Consider the following 16085-nt stretch of genomic DNA (forward strand, 5'->3'; position numbering starts at 1 on the left):
TACACTCCTCATTTGAGTCCAAAATGTCGATTTTGAAGTGTTTTCTCCTCACTTTGGAGAGTTTTGAATGTGTGCGGCCACCTTATGAAGGTGTACGGCCGTACACCTTCAAAGGACGAAGAAAACGAAGAACACTATGAGTTTTTGGCTTAGTTTCAAGTGTTTTACCAGTATAACAAGCTGATTGATGGAGTAATTCACGTTCTTGGGGACCTTAGAGTGTTCTTGGATGAAGTTTTTAGAGAGAGAAAGTAGAGTGCAACTAAAAGAAAGGAAAGAATGAATGAAGGGGGTCCTCCTCTATACATAGAGGGGAGTGTGTGGCTGGGGATGGGTATGCGGCTGGGTGTGTGGCTGGTTGGCCGTACACGCAGGTGTGCGGCCGCACACACCTTCCTTGGTGTGTTTGGCCCGATTTTGTGATGTTACACTCCTTCCATACCTTCTTAAGACTCATATCTAAAATATACTAAGTCTAAAGCACTCATATGGACCCCACAATTTCGCTATAAAATGATAAATTCGAGTGAAATATTGATATACGGATCGATTGTACATGATAAAAGTTTCGGGTTGTCACAAAGATCGAGCGATATTTTGTCAAAACAACATAAACGATAATCGAAGGTCTCGTCAATAGTATTACAACGGTAAAAAGACTGACGAAAACGGAAGTCGAATGAAGAAGTTATTAATTTTTAACGGATTTTCCTGTCCCGGACTGTTAAAAATGATAATATTAAAAATAAAGTCAAAATTAGCCGACGAAGTCTAAACGAAAGTTGTAGAATATATTTCCACCTACGCGTGCATATAAAGAACGTTAAAAATGAAGCCCGTATGCGAAAGTTATGGATTTTAGAAGGTTTGGACTCAATTTTCGAGGAATCTCGCATGGATAAGCCTCATCCGGATAGGCCACGTCACCTGCTCTCGCAAACTGCCCTGTGTTCGACCTGATGAAGCGTCCGAAATAGTGGTCGAATCTGATACCGACGTGTGTTGCCTTCCGATTGGACCGAAGCCGCGGCCCAACCAGCGTCCGACGCGCCTCACACCCGGTGGCGCCTTCCGAGCCTCGCTGCTGCTATCGCGGGTCCTCTCTTCGGTCGAAGATCTACGACGTGTGTCTTCAGCTCCTTGCTTCGGATCCAAGGCTCGCAGCTATATATAGTGGCTGCGAGACCTCCCGGTTATTTTTGGGAAAATTGCCATTTTTCACCCTAAACTCAATATTTTAGCTATTTCCACTTCCCCCGAAGCCCCAATATTATTTTTAACACCCGAAACACACCCCGAAGTGCCCGAGAAGCCCGAGAAATTTATCTTTTCGGATTGAAGCTCTACCCTCGCAAGGCCCGGTTTTCAACGACGAAACTTTATTATAGTAACGAAGCGCTGCACAAATTACTATTTTAACCCCCGGTTATTTCACGGTGAGTTCAATATATAGGAACAACTGTATGTTATGTGTTGTATGTGCTATATGCTTTTCAGTGTTATTATTTCGGGTTATTTTCCCATGTTATTTTTATTCGCTATTTTGATAACAAATATAATACCTTTGACCATGTAATCAGTGAAAGGACTTAGATTCACATTGGTACTGATACAAGCCTCTGGCCATGTAGAACAGGTCTCCGTAAGAGAATGATTTTTATTCTATGGCATTGGCTGATGGTTAATCAGGGCGTGAAAACTTGAAATCTACCAAAATATTTATCAGAAATTGTATGTCTTCTGTGCCATTTGGGCCGAAGCGTTATTGATATTTATCAAGTACTGAAATTGTTAAGTCTCTTTGACTGTATACCTTTGAATCAAGTCACTGATTATTATGGAAAGCTTGTCACATGATTTCACATATGCCTTTGTTGTTCCTCTTTGCTTCTGCCATATTGAATTATGTATATGGTATAACGTTATATTGTATCTATTACTGAACTCACTAAGCATCACCGCTTACCCTCTCAATATTTTAATAAATTGCAGACAATAAGCATCCAGTATAGCCATATACTGTCAGAAGAATTAGAATAGTTTATATTATTACTTTTGTATTTAAGTTTTAGTATGTATTAAATTTTACAATATCCTGGGTAGTTTTGTAATAAACTTAAACTTAGTCGGTTTGTATCCAATGTTTTGTAATAAGACCATCTTTGTATAATAAAATATTATTTATGAATATGCATGTAGCATGTTTTGGAGTAATGAGGTGTAGAATTCATGAAAGTATAAGGAGATCTTTCAAAGTATAATGCATTAATTGCTCCCACACACATTCTATATTTGGATTCATTTTTGTGATAATTAAATAAATCAACTTACACATTTTCTTCCAGTTCTTTACCTTCATTGTTAGAGTCACAAATAATGCTTTTAACTTTCTCATAACAAACATAACTAAAACACCCATTATCAACCTCGCTTAATAGATCCATAACCAATCTATCTTTCCAAGCTTTTGAAAACCCTTTACACAACCCACTCAAAACAACGAAATCAGGCCCAATAGCCTCTCTAACATCTCTTTAAAAACACCAAAAGCACCATCATAATCATCTGTTTGTAAGAATGATAAAATTAACATCTCCACAGTATCTTCAATTGGACGACAATTACTTTTCACCATGCTTTTATAAAGTTGAAAACCACGACCCGGATTCTTTCGAGCACATTGGGCTTTAATTAGGGCAGAAAATGTTGAAGAATTTGGTACTAATTTCTGTTTATCAAGTTCTTTAACCAAATAAGCAGCTTTCTTGGTTTTTCCTTCGCTACAAAGTCCCAACAACAATGCGTTATAAGTCAAAATATTAGGTTTGACCTCGGTTCTTATCATTTCTTCAAAAATATGATTACCCTTTTCGATTTTACTTGATTGGGAACATGCAGTGATTAATGTGTTGTAAGTTACTATATTAGGATCCACATTTACTCTTTTCATTTCACGAAAAACTTTAAAAGCATCATGTAGTTTCCCTTCTTTACAGAATCCATGGATTATTGTGTTGTAAGTTATGGCATTTTGGCTTATTCCATTCTTCTCCATTGTAAGTTTCAACTTGATTGCGATTGTTAAAAGGCCTTGGTTGATGTATGCAGTGATCAATGTATTGTAGGAGCAGACAAAAGGGTTCATTCCCATACCTTGCATTTCATCGAACACTTGGACTGCATTTCTCTAGTTTCCCTAATTGAACATATGCATTCATCACCATGTTGAGAGTGAAAACATTGATTGTGATCTTGGATCTTATCGTTTGGTTGTAAAATGGTAACACGATGTCTGCTCGATTGAAACTAAGTAGTGAACTCATATACATGTTACATGATTTAATGTTGGGAATAAATCTGTATTCCATCATATGAGAAAATGTATATGTTGCATTCCTGAACTGCTTCATATGTGCATACATTTTGGAAAGGGCATCGAAAACACGAGGAGTGGAATCACACATTCGATAAGAGTGAAGAACATCATCGAAGAGCTTAGAATGGAGGTTTACATCACAAGAACAAGAAACGATAATCTTCTTTAAAATGGATTCATCTGACACAAATTTACGATTCTTGGTGAGGATGTGGAGGATGATGGAATTTGTTTCGAGGGTGAGTAAACTAGGGTTGTGAAGCTCAATCCATTTGAAGAATTTTAGGGAAATGACATAGTCGTTTTGAAGCTTTAACAGAATGTGTTTCACTCGTAATGAATTAGATTTGGTTAATAATTTATCTAGCTTAGCCCAATCAGAGTGAAGAAGATGACTGTGAGCTATGTTGATGTAATCAAGATCTTGACCTTTAGGTTCAAGGATAGTTCTATGGGGTATGGGAATAGGACTCCATATACTTCTAAGGAGAGTAGAATTATGGTTTTTCATGGTTGAATCAAGTAGAGTTGAAATGGGATTTTAATTTATATATTTTTAATGGAAAAAAAACGGAGAAATAAAATATATGAAATAATAATGATTTTGAACCTGCAAAACTTAAGACGGCCTCTTTACAAGCAACGGTTGTCATCATCATGTGGGACCCATCAAGAGAGTGGACAAAGTTGGGAGGAAAGGTTGTTCTTTGTCTTTTCACCATCACCTTTTATAACCAAAAAATAAAGTTATTTTTCTTGCATTTAACATAATAAAGAAAAGGTTGCAGATATTAACCTTATCGGTTTCTCGTTGTAGTGTCAAAACTTGAAGAGATGTCTTAATCTACACATTTCAAAAAAAAACAACAAAAAAGTTTTGGTTCCTATTAGCAAAAAAGCCAAAATACAGGGACTTTACTTGACAATTTGACATACTAAAAGAACTCACAAGATGTCTTCCTAATTTGCGGTATGGTTGAACAACAGGAAGTCCAAGAGGATTTGTCCATTATACTGGATTGTTTTTCACTGCTATAACCTGTCAAAATTTATAAAATCAATAAACGTATTAATCTTATCTTATAAAAATATAAAGTTTATACCTTTGCACAGTCACCGAGCCAATTCATAATACTTCTTGCAGATTCAAACATTGCTAAAAGAAAAAACACCATTAATGACTTGAGTTTCCTCCACCATTAAGCCACATATGAAACCTTAAAGGACTGTTTTGAAGACCTTTTGGAGGGTTCAAAACATGGTCTTTTTATAGAAAAACATCACACAAGAATCTATGAGAATTGGAGCAAAAGAAATCATGAACGAAGATACCAAAGAGAAAATAGAAAGATAATTATTCTACAGTTCTAACCAATCCTTACTCACCAATTACCACATATATGAGAGTGTTCTTAACTATATTTTGACAGCCATCACCCATTAAAAACACACAAAACGTGGCTGGGGATTAATCACATAACATATCAAGGATTGGAAGTAAGAAGAATGAGATTGCTTGAATCCAATCACTAGCAATTGACACATGAAATCAAAAGACGAGTTAAAGCAAGGAACTACCGGATTGTATGAGTCAATTTCGCAGCCTCAACACATCTTCAAGAATCGACACTTGCAGACCCTTTTTCCCCCCTCTCTTCTCAGTTCTAGGTTCTAAAAGGCGTGAGGCGTGGCGTGGCGGCAAGGTCAAGCCTCAAGCTTAACGAGTCATGGCGTTTTTCAAGGCGTGATGTAAGGCAGCGATTTTGTATTAATTTATAATTATATTACCACTTAAATATATATATATATATTTATAATATAACTAGTTTTTAGAAGTGTTATATCAACAACAGATAACCAAAAATTAACAAAAAACACAATACTTGTATGTCCGATTAGAAAATGTATAAAAAAAAAAAAAAAAAAAAAAAAAAAAAAAAAAAAACGTGTCTCATACGAAAAAACACGCGCCATGGCGCGCCATATCACTTAATGCCACACGTCACGCCTAACAACAATGTTATGGGGCTTTTCGTAATGGCGGCACCGGGCCTCACGTCATGGCGCGACTTTTAGAACACGAGTTCTTCCCTTCTCCACCCTACCTCGCCTTTTTTTTCCTATGCTGTTGTCGAGCAATGCAAAGGATCGATTTTGAGATTACTCCATTAATGCGTGCGTAAAGGCTAGAACAATCGCAAAAAAAACTTTTGGAGGTATCTTCACAAATTAAGTTTCTTGTAATGTCAATTTGGTCCTAGGCTTTGAACTTTTTCTTGTTGGGGGGTTATGGACGAAGTTTTAAGGATTAGTCCCTAGACATTGAACTTTATCCTATCTTTCCTAACCTTAGATACCTTCACAAATTAAGTTTCTTTTAATGTCAATTTAGCCCCCTTCATTACTTCACAAATTATATACTATTGTTTTATATTTAGGGGTGCTCAATTTGACAATAAAAATAATGTTGACAAAAAACCTATTATAGTCTTCTGACCCATGATAAGAGAATAAAAAAATGACTGGTATTTTGAAATTATAAAAAATAGGAAAGTATAAACGATTAAAAATAATCTACTTATTTTTTTAAAAAAAATATTTTTTGTGGTTTATGCTTTTTAAATTATTTTCTAAGTTAATAAAAATGATAGTTAGTTTTTCATAAATCATATAAATTAATAGTAGTCATTATTGTGAATATCGATTTTTATATGTACATTATATTTATACTTCAATTTCGATTTATATAACGCTTTAAGTTTTTTTTATTCTTAGATATTAGTCATTTAGATAAAAAGGCTGATAACTAATAGTTACTATAGTGCATTTGTATTAAGTTGTATGTTGAAATCAGTTGAATGAAAAGTCGATAACACATTACAAAAGAAAAATTACCACTAACCAGCTAAAAAGATAGATAAATGATAGATAAAGAGTGCTTTGTATATATAACTATTTATGTTTTAAATATTGGTATTTACGTTTTAAATATTTATATTGCACAACTTAATAAAACATATATAGTTTGTCTATAAGGAAAAGTTACCGTGTAAGGATCTCTACCCATCAATAGATATCATTTATTTTTATAAAGCTTAAATTGACTATTTTAATAAAATTAACAAAGGTGTTCCACAAAATATTTAACTTATTATTTTTTTTTTCTTTGACAAAAAAATAATTAAAAATGAAAAGTAATTAAGATGTTATATCTTTTATCTATTAATAAATTCTAAACTTATTATTTATTTATCACAATCAATCCAAACATCAACAAAGATTTCATTGTTGTTTCCAAAAAAAGATTAAAGATAAATGGAAATTCATCTACCCAAACAAAATAAAATACGTAAATTTATAGTTAGAAACATTGAACAAATTAAATTACATTCAATTATTCAATTTCTTATGAACCAAACGCATGAAAGATTACAAAATTGAAGTTACTAATTCTTTAACTATCAATATCCTCAACAGCTAAGAACTCTCAAGTCTCAAATAATCAACTAATATAATTTTTAAACCTCCTCATAATAACACATAAATAAAAGAACACATATGTGTTCAAAATGGGGTGTGATCTAAATAAAACAACACATATACTTTATACATCAAAGTAATAATTTATTGTGAAATAAAACTAAAATTAAATATTATTATCTTTAATATATAGAGTACAAATCTATCAAGACCAAGAAAACTACAACCCTGATTGCACAACCTTCACGACCCATTCCTCTTTCGTATCTAAAACAGACGTAACCATAAATAGCATTGTACTTTATACATCAAGATTATACAAGTAATAACTACCAATTTCGATAAAACTAATAATTTATTGTGAAATAAAACTAAAATTTGCAAAATATTATTATCTTTAATATATAGAGTACAAATCTATCAAGACCAAGAAAACTACAACCCTGATTGCACAACCTTCACGACCCATTCCTCTTTCGTATCTAAAACAGACGTAACCATAAATAGCATTGTACTTTGTGTATATGGTAGAATATAAACATAAACTTTTGAAAATAAAATAATAAAAAAATCAATTGCTACTTACACAATCTTTATTTCTGCTACTTCAAAACTATTTATAGAGTTAAGCTTAGCAAGCTATATAGATTGGAGTGATTACTTTAAAGATTATGGCCACATAGTAGTTTATATACAAAGTTGATGTCTACATTAAGAAGTGAAACTTATGTCTCTTAAAAATTCAAGAAAGAAGCAATATGCTTTATATAATTGTATAAATGTATAGATATAGATGTATAGAAGTATAGATATAGATAGCATAAATATCAAAGTTTAATTCGATATACATCAAAAACTTTTAAAGCTTTATTGAATATACATTACGAAGTATAACGCATTATTTGCTCCCACACACATTCTGTATTGGGATTCATTTTTGTCATGATTAAATAAATCAACTTACACATTTTCTTCAAGTTATTTACCTTCATTATTAGAGTTACAAATAATGCTTTTAACTTTCTCATAACGTTCATAACTAAAACACACATTATCAACCTCGCTTAATAGATCCATAACCAATCTATCTTTCCAAGCTTTTGAAAACCCTTTACACAACCCACTCAAAACAACCAAATCAGGCCCAATAGGCCTCTTTAACATCTCTTTAAAAACACCAAAAGCACCATCATAATCATCCGTTTGCAAGAATGATAAAATCAACATCTTCACAGTATCTTCGTTTGGACGACAATTACTTTTCACCATGCTTTTATAAAGTTGAAAACCACGATCTGGGTTCTTTCGAGCACATTGGGCTTTAATTAGGGCAAAAAATGTTGAAGAATTTGGTACTAATTTCTTTTTATCAAGTTCTTTAACCAAATAAGCAGCTTTCTTGGTTTTTCCTTCGTTACAAAGTCCCAGCAACAATGCGTTATAAGTCAAAATATCAGGTTTGACCCCTGTTCTTATCATTTCTTCAAAAATCTGATTACCCTTTTCGATTTTACCTGATTGGGAACATGCAGTGATTAATGTGTTGTAAGTTATAGTATTAGGATCCACATTTACCCTTTTCATTTGAAGGAAAACTTTAAAAGCATCATGTAGTTTCCCTTCTTTACAGAATCCATGGATTATTGTGTTGTAAGTTATGGCATTTGGGCTTATTCCATTCTTCTCCATTGTAAGTTTCAACTTAATTGCGGTTGTTAAAAGGCCTTGGTTGATGTATGCAGTGATCAATGTATTGTAGGAGGAGACAAAAGGGTTCATTCCCAAACCTTGCATTTCATCGAACACTTGGACTGCATTCTCTAGTTTCCCTAATTGAACATAAGCATTCATCACCATGTTGAGAGTGAACACATTGATTGTGATCTTGGATCTTCTCATTTGGTTGTAAAATGGTAACGCGATGTCTACTCGATTGAAACTAAGCAGTGAACTCATATACATGTTACATGATTCAATGGTAGGAAGAAATCCATATTCCTTCATACGACAAAATGTATATGTTGCATTCCTGAACTGCTTCATCTGTGCATACATTTTGAAAAGGGCATCGAAAACACGAGGAGTGGAATCACACATTTGATAAGAGTGAAGAACAGCATCGAAGAGCTTAGAATGGAGGTTTACATCACGAGAACAAGAACCGATGATCTTCTTTAAAATGGATTCAGCTGACACAAATTTACGATTCTTGGTGAGGATGTGGAGGATGATGGAATTTGTTTCGAGGGTGAGTAAACTAGGGTTGTGAAGCTCAATCCATTTGAAGAATTTTAGGGAAATGACGTAATCGCTTTGAAGCTTTAACAGAATGTGTTTCACTCGTAATGAATTAGATTTGGTTAATAATTTATCTAGCTTAGCCCAATCAGAGTGAAGAAGATGACTGTGAACTATGTTGATGTAATCAAGATCTTGACCTTTGGGTTCAAGGATAGTTCTATAGGGTATTGGAATAGGACTCCATTTACTTCTAAGGAGAGTAGAATTAGGGTTTTTCCTGGCTGAATCAAGCAGAGTTGAAATAGGATTTTAATTTATATACTTTTATTGGAAAAAAAAGGAGAAATAAAATTATATGAAATAATAATGATTTGAACCTGCAAAACTTAAGCCAGCCTCTTTACAAGCAACGGTTGTCATCATCATGTGGGACCCATCAAGAGAGTGGACAAAGTTGGGAGGAAAGGCTCTTCTTTGTCTTTTCACCATCACCTTTTATAACCAAAAAATAAAGTTATTTTTCTTGCATTTAGCATAATAAAGAAAAGGTTGCAGATATTAACCTTATCGGTTTCTCGTTGTAGTGTCAAAACTTGAAGAGATGTCTTAATCTACACCTTTCAAAAAAACAACAAAAAGGCTTTGGTTCATATTAGCAAAAAAGTCAAAATACAGGGACTTTACTTGACAATTTGACATACTAAAAGAACTCACAAGATGTCTTTCTAATTTGTGGTATGGTTGAACAACAGGAAGTCCAAGAGAAGCTGTCCATTGTACTGGATTGCTTTTCACTACTATAACCTGTCAAAATTTATAAAATCAATAAACGTATTAATCTTATCTTATAAAAATATAAAACTTATACCTTTGCACAATCACCAAGCCAATTCATCATACTTCTTGCAGATTCAAACATTTCCCCTAACACAGTTAAAGTTGTCTACAAAAAAAAATTCAGAATTTGCATACTCATAAATCATAATAGCATAACAAGATTATTTATTATTTTGGAATATTCTCTAAAGAAAAAATTCAGAATTTGCATCAAATTAGAACAATATTTCATATCAGAAAACAATATATACATAAACAAGATACGAATATATATGCAAAAAAAAACTTACACTTTTCTCAAGTCCTTTTCGAACAAGAGGATCACATTCAGTAACTCCATATCTTCTGCTTCCTCTCCTATATATATAAGATTAACAATCAGCAATGCATCATCGTTACATAAAAAAGGTCAAATAGTAACAAGTAATAAAAATCATAAATGAGGCCATACGTACGGAGTTTGCACAGTTTTAAGAGTGTGTACAAATGCAGGCCTAATATCAGGAGGACAATCTTCACATTGGTCAACAGGAGGTTGTATATAAGCAGTCTCCATTAACAACTGGATTAAACGAGAACCAACCTGAAAAAAGCAACATCCACTATTGAAGATTATCATAATTACCATTTTGCCATCAGGGTTCATATACAAACCTTAACTTGAGCATCCTGACCCCATGGCTTCAACTGATCTTGTTGTTTCACTATGTGTCTTACTTGCTGTAACTTTTTCTTTTTAACTAAATTGGTTACTTTCTTCCTCAGTTTCTGTAATTGTTGCTCGTTATTCACAGCTTCTGAATCATCATCAGGGCTCTCATTTAATGAAGCCTTTCGTTTGGATTTCTCCATGAATCTGTGTATTCTCACCTGATTTTCATATCAGAAAGAAGGAACACTTGAATCCTTGGATGTTGTAAAAAGGGAAGAAAAAAAATCAAAGTTTTGCTGCAACTAACCTCATGTTCAACAGCTTCACCGATATGCAGAGCTGCCTGGACCACCCTAGCGCCACCCTGACCTCCGCCAGTCATCAACAGACCCATTAACTTGTGCATTGTAATTATCGTCATCATATCAGCAGGTAACTGGTCGAATTGTGGAGCATAAGCTCCTCGATTCCTACCTTCCCTGCATAAATCCTGTTCTGAAGCAATGGCGTTCTTCAATGGCTCAAACCAATCAAGAAACAAGGATTTCACATAAGGCAGATTGGGAGCGAGTTTCTGTTCACACATGTCGACTAAAAGTTCCTGATACTCTTTTGCTGCGTTCTCCCATGCTTCTGTCTCTATCTTTATCTGTCGTCTCCTGAGTGCAATGTACTTCCCTTGCCCAATTCCGTTGACTAACCTCGGCTGCTTTTCGTGATCGGAGCAATTAGATTTCATTTCCACCGCTTTAATTTCTTTATTCAAATGGTGTACCATTTCACGAATTTCATCGCTGTCTTCTTCTTCTGTCGAAACAATCTCCTCAGCTGCGGCGGAACTGGCATAACGCTTATAAGACCGATGTAATAAACTGAAAGAAACCCCTAAATTTGTGAAACCGGAATCACCCAAGACGTTGATTCGCCGGAAACCCCGTTCTCCATACGAAGGATTTCGATAAGGGTGAAGCTCTAGCTGTCTAGGTTTTTCGAACAGGTGGGTATCTCTAAAATTAGATTTATCGGCGAATGATTTCAGCTTCTTGACAGAAGCTCGGTTACATACGCTTCTCCACATGCTAGAGTGGAGTGATTTATTTGCAGAAAAATTAATGGGTTTCTAACTATGTACACGGTTGATACAATTTGCAGAGAGATAGATCGAACTAATGATCTGAAAGAAGTCTCTAGTTGTTTGATAAGATGGATGCGAAGGGGTGAATCTAGGAGTGGCGATGAAAGAATCTGACAACATTTGAGGATTTGTGAAGGAGGCAAAGTGACGAAGAGTGGCCGCCTTAAACCCTCGCTAAACCTATTCTCGTTTTTGCCTGCTTTACGAAAGATATTTTATACCTTTTCTTTATTTTTATGTTTTTTTTGCTTCCGTAGCAAATAAAGAAGGAAAATATAGTGTTTGGGATAGTTTTTAAAAATAAAAAATTTATTAGCTTTTTAGCTTTTTAAAAAACTAATAGGCTAAAATAGTGTGTGTATTTCAAAAGCGTTTTTTTAAAACAGTTTTTTCCATAGGAAAAAGTAAAGCTTTCAAAAAGCTGGAAAATCCTAGTTTTTTAGTTTTTTAATCATTTTACTTCTGAAAAAGCTGCTTTTCGCATCCAAACACTTTTTAAAACCAGCTTTTCCTAAAAGCTATAAGTTAATAAATATTTTTCTTAAAAATCACTTTTGACATAAAAAAGCTAACCCAAATATACCCTAAATCCATACTTGATCTTCCTTGTATATAGCAAATAAAGAAAGTAAAATGACACATTAGAATGATGCATGAAATCAGAACTCTCACCCGAGACATGATGTTTTTGCTACTCCGGACATTGTGTAATATAAGAATTTTGCGTTGTTGTTGTTAAGGATCGGTACAAAGGGTGTCAATTTCATTAAGCTACACTTCCCTACTCCTACGTAAGGTTCAATGGCGGATCCACTATAGATCCCGGGGTATCCCGAGATACCCCTCAAAACAAATTTAGTAGTTTAATTTTTTTGGAAAAATTTGTTTTATGCTGCGGTTTTATATCGGAAAAAAATTAAACTATCCTAAAAAATTCAAGTTATTTCTAAATGGTCCAAAATACAAACGAGCTCAAATGATTCAAAAATTTTAAGCCCACACCAACTAGTTTATTGAAACAAAGAGGTATTAAGTCCAATTAATTTAATGAGAAAAAAAACGGATGTAAACTCGTAATCCTTCTGTGATCGTCTACTTCTCAATTGTCAACTCGTCTTCTGTTTTATCGACTCATCGTCTCATCCTATCGTCGACTTCATCGCAGCCCTTAATCGTCTTCTCAATTGTCGTCGTCTGCCGGAGGGAGAATTTCGGCGACCTACTCCTCGGCTCATTCATCACAATGAAACAAGTTAGTATAAAAAATATTCAATCCTATTATGTATTTAGGTTAATTCAAATTCCGATTTTTTGTCATTATGTTTGAAAAATTAGAAATTACTAATTAATTTTGTTAAATTAGGGACTTGGGGTTAATACTTAATGATTATTTGTTGTTGAAACTTGAAATCAAGTTATAATTTATATATTTTAATTGTAGGTTGCTATTTGTTGAAACTTGGAATCAAGTTTATAGTTGATATATCTTGATAAATGATAATTTAATTGTAGGTTGTTATTTGTTGACTGCTGTTGAAACTTGAAATCAAGTTTATAGTTCATATATTTTGATTGTAGGTTGTTATTAAAAGTTTTTTTTTCAAAAAACAGTTAGATGTTGGAGACAACAATCGTGAAGAAACTTCCAAAAAAAATAAGGTTAATGAAAGTAACTAAGTTCCACAAACTAATAAACATATACCAAAACCACAAGAAACACAACCTAATGAACCTGCTCAAAAACCAAAATGAAATAACGAAGATGTGAACTTTAAAATGTAACTTTGTTATGGAAGTTGAACTTTATATCTAATAAAATTGCGGGTTTTTTCTTATTGTATATTTCACAAAAAAAAAAATACCCTTTACTTTGACCCTAGTTCGACTACTGGTAAGGTTTGCGTAGCTTTCCTCGTAGAGCCAACATCACTCCAATTCACCTATCTTTAGGTGAACCATGTGTCGAATTGGTCATCTAGAATAACGATTTAACTGACTTTCCTCGTTGAGCCAACATTAAATGACTTTCCTCATAGAGTCAGTCCTAACTGACTATCCTCGTTGAGCCAACACTACTTGGTTATCCTCATAAAGCCAACATCTATTGGCTTTCCTCGCAGAGCCATCCCTAGTTGGCTTTCCTCGTCGAGTGTAACATCCCAAAATTTAAGATCAAAAAATTTGTTTTTAATTGAGTAATTATGAAAACATCAATAGTGTCATCTCATGTAATAAACAAATCAGTTTGTAAAACATTCAATCATATCATAAAAGATAATATCAGAGTACAACTCCCAAATATCTCATAATACGGAAAGCCATAGTGTGATGCGTTGTTATCATGCCAACTCCTTTCCTTTTGAAGAAGTATCTGAAACCAAAACTTAAAACCGTAAGCATGAAGCTTGGTGAGTTCCCCCATCATACCACATAATATCATATTGTCAGGCATATATGGGTGTCCAACCAACCCCTTCAGTTTGATCTGACCAGAAACTGCCTAGCATATCTGGGTGCTCGACCTACCCCTTCGGTCTCATTCAACCGGTAATTATCGAGCATATCTGGGTGCTTGACCTACCTCTTCGGTATCTTTCAACCGTTAACTGTCGAGCATATCTGGGTGCTCGACCTACCCTTTCAGTTTCTTTCAACTGGTTACGACGTATATTTCACCCCTACCACTACCACATAACATAATCATATTGTCAGACATATTTGGGTGCCCGACCTACCCCTTCGGTCTTATCAACCGGATACGGGGTCTATTTCACGTAACGTCTGGGTTTCGGGGCTAAGCATTAATAGATGATGTAATAGTCTAGGTCAACTATTATAACTCTTTTTTTAGTAATAAAGATGAATTATTTGAGTATTATGTGAATTATGTGCATTTATGTGCTTATTACTTATTTATAAATGTATAATAAATAAAGGATAAAAATAAGCATCAAAATTAAAGTGTGAGATAAACCCGATATCTTTACATAAATTTGTAGTGGTCAAAACAAGGATTTCGGGGATATAAAGAACACCGAAATCCGAGTTATAACGAAGAAGTTATGACCCGTTGAAGTTTCGCAACGGAACCGGCACGACATCGGGAAGCGTAAATAGTGAATTTATGATAAAGAGACTTTTAGCCATATTAATCTAAACGAAAGTTGTAGAATATGTTAAAACGAGAGCATCCATAAAAAGAACACCCAAATCTGACTTCGTATGAGGAAGTTATGAATTTTCTAAGATTTGGCATAGCAGTGCACGACCTGAAACTCGAATGTTAGTTTGAGCAGTTTTTGGCTTACACGACCTAAATGAGAGTTGAAGATCTCATAAATAGGAACTCAACGGTAAAAAGACAGAAGAAAAAGGAGTCGGTATGAGGGAGTTACGAATTTTTCACGGTCATTTAACAGTCTAATCTCCTCATACTGTTAAATTTAAGATCCGTCGAGAATTAGCCGACGGAGTCTAAATGAAAGTTGTAGATCTTGTTTTTACCTATGTGTGGGTATAAAGAACGTCGAAAACGAAGATCGTGTGGGAAAGTTACGGTGTTTAGAAGTCGGAAGGATGTTGCTGCAAAAGGGGTAACGTGGCACAATATAGGTCACACACGTATGGCCACCAGAAAGTTGACAAGTGGCACTGACTCGTGGAGTAGGTCCTCTGACTCGACGATTCGATCTGCCAGCCTCACTATTAATAGAGGTGTCGGGTTCCCTCATTCTCCACACCATTCAAACCCTTCTCTCTATCTACTTTCTCTCTCTAAGCCCCAACCCCCCCCCTCATCCCTCCAAAGTCTAGGTAAACCCCCTAGCCCTCAAAGGAAGCCCTGAGAAATGATCCCTTCGGCTCAAAAACTCTGCTTCGACGGAGCCCGGTCTTCGAGAAAACTCGCTGTAAGTAAGCTATATCTACCCTATCTTTAGTATAACTTATGTTTTAATATAGTAACGTTATTAGGACCTTATAATGAGTGTTTAGGCTATTATTATAAGTTATATAAGTGTCGTTATAATGTCTTTTTAACCACTCGCGGTATGGGGAATCTGGTTTGGAGGGCCGCTTAGGTTGTTGGATTCAGAAGTGCTTTATGCCAAAATGATCTTGCCCTCCGGTGTTTCATGTTCGGCCTTTGTCTGTACATAGTGGGTGAAGAGTATTGTTTCATGATTATATAATAGTAATAATTTCTAGACTATTAATTAGTCTTGGTAAATATTAGACTAAACTCTAGTGTTAATGATACTAGGTTTTGTCAAAGGAAAATTGTTTTGAGAGTAACGAAGTGTTGTCCAAGTACACAGTCACCACCTTACCAGGAGAGTGCATAGTTACTTTCATCTTACACATAG

The 16085-nt window shown here is 34.5% G+C and overlaps 1 protein-coding gene and 1 pseudogene across 1 annotated transcript; both read right to left on the reverse strand.

Annotated features, from left to right (window-relative positions):
• Window positions 1-2327: 2327 nt before the first annotated feature.
• Window positions 2328-3914, reverse strand: LOC111893420 (pentatricopeptide repeat-containing protein At4g26680, mitochondrial-like; annotated as a pseudogene).
• A 3787-nt stretch (window positions 3915-7701) lies between these two features.
• LOC111893416 (uncharacterized) lies at window positions 7702-11930 on the reverse strand. Its single transcript, XM_023889477.3, has 9 exons — window positions 10894-11930; window positions 10589-10804; window positions 10390-10517; window positions 10225-10291; window positions 9966-10040; window positions 9812-9901; window positions 9661-9708; window positions 9475-9589; window positions 7702-9378 (listed from the first exon to the last, which is right to left on the reverse strand). The coding sequence occupies exons 1-9, from the start codon at window positions 11662-11664 to the stop codon at window positions 7835-7837; spliced, it is 3054 nt and encodes a 1017-aa protein (XP_023745245.1). The 5' UTR covers window positions 11665-11930; the 3' UTR covers window positions 7702-7834.
• Between the last annotated feature and the right edge of the window lie 4155 nt (window positions 11931-16085).

The sequence above is a fragment of the Lactuca sativa genome, chromosome 2 (assembly GCF_002870075.4).
Source record: "Lactuca sativa cultivar Salinas chromosome 2, Lsat_Salinas_v11, whole genome shotgun sequence".
Lineage (NCBI taxonomy): Eukaryota > Viridiplantae > Streptophyta > Magnoliopsida > Asterales > Asteraceae > Lactuca > Lactuca sativa.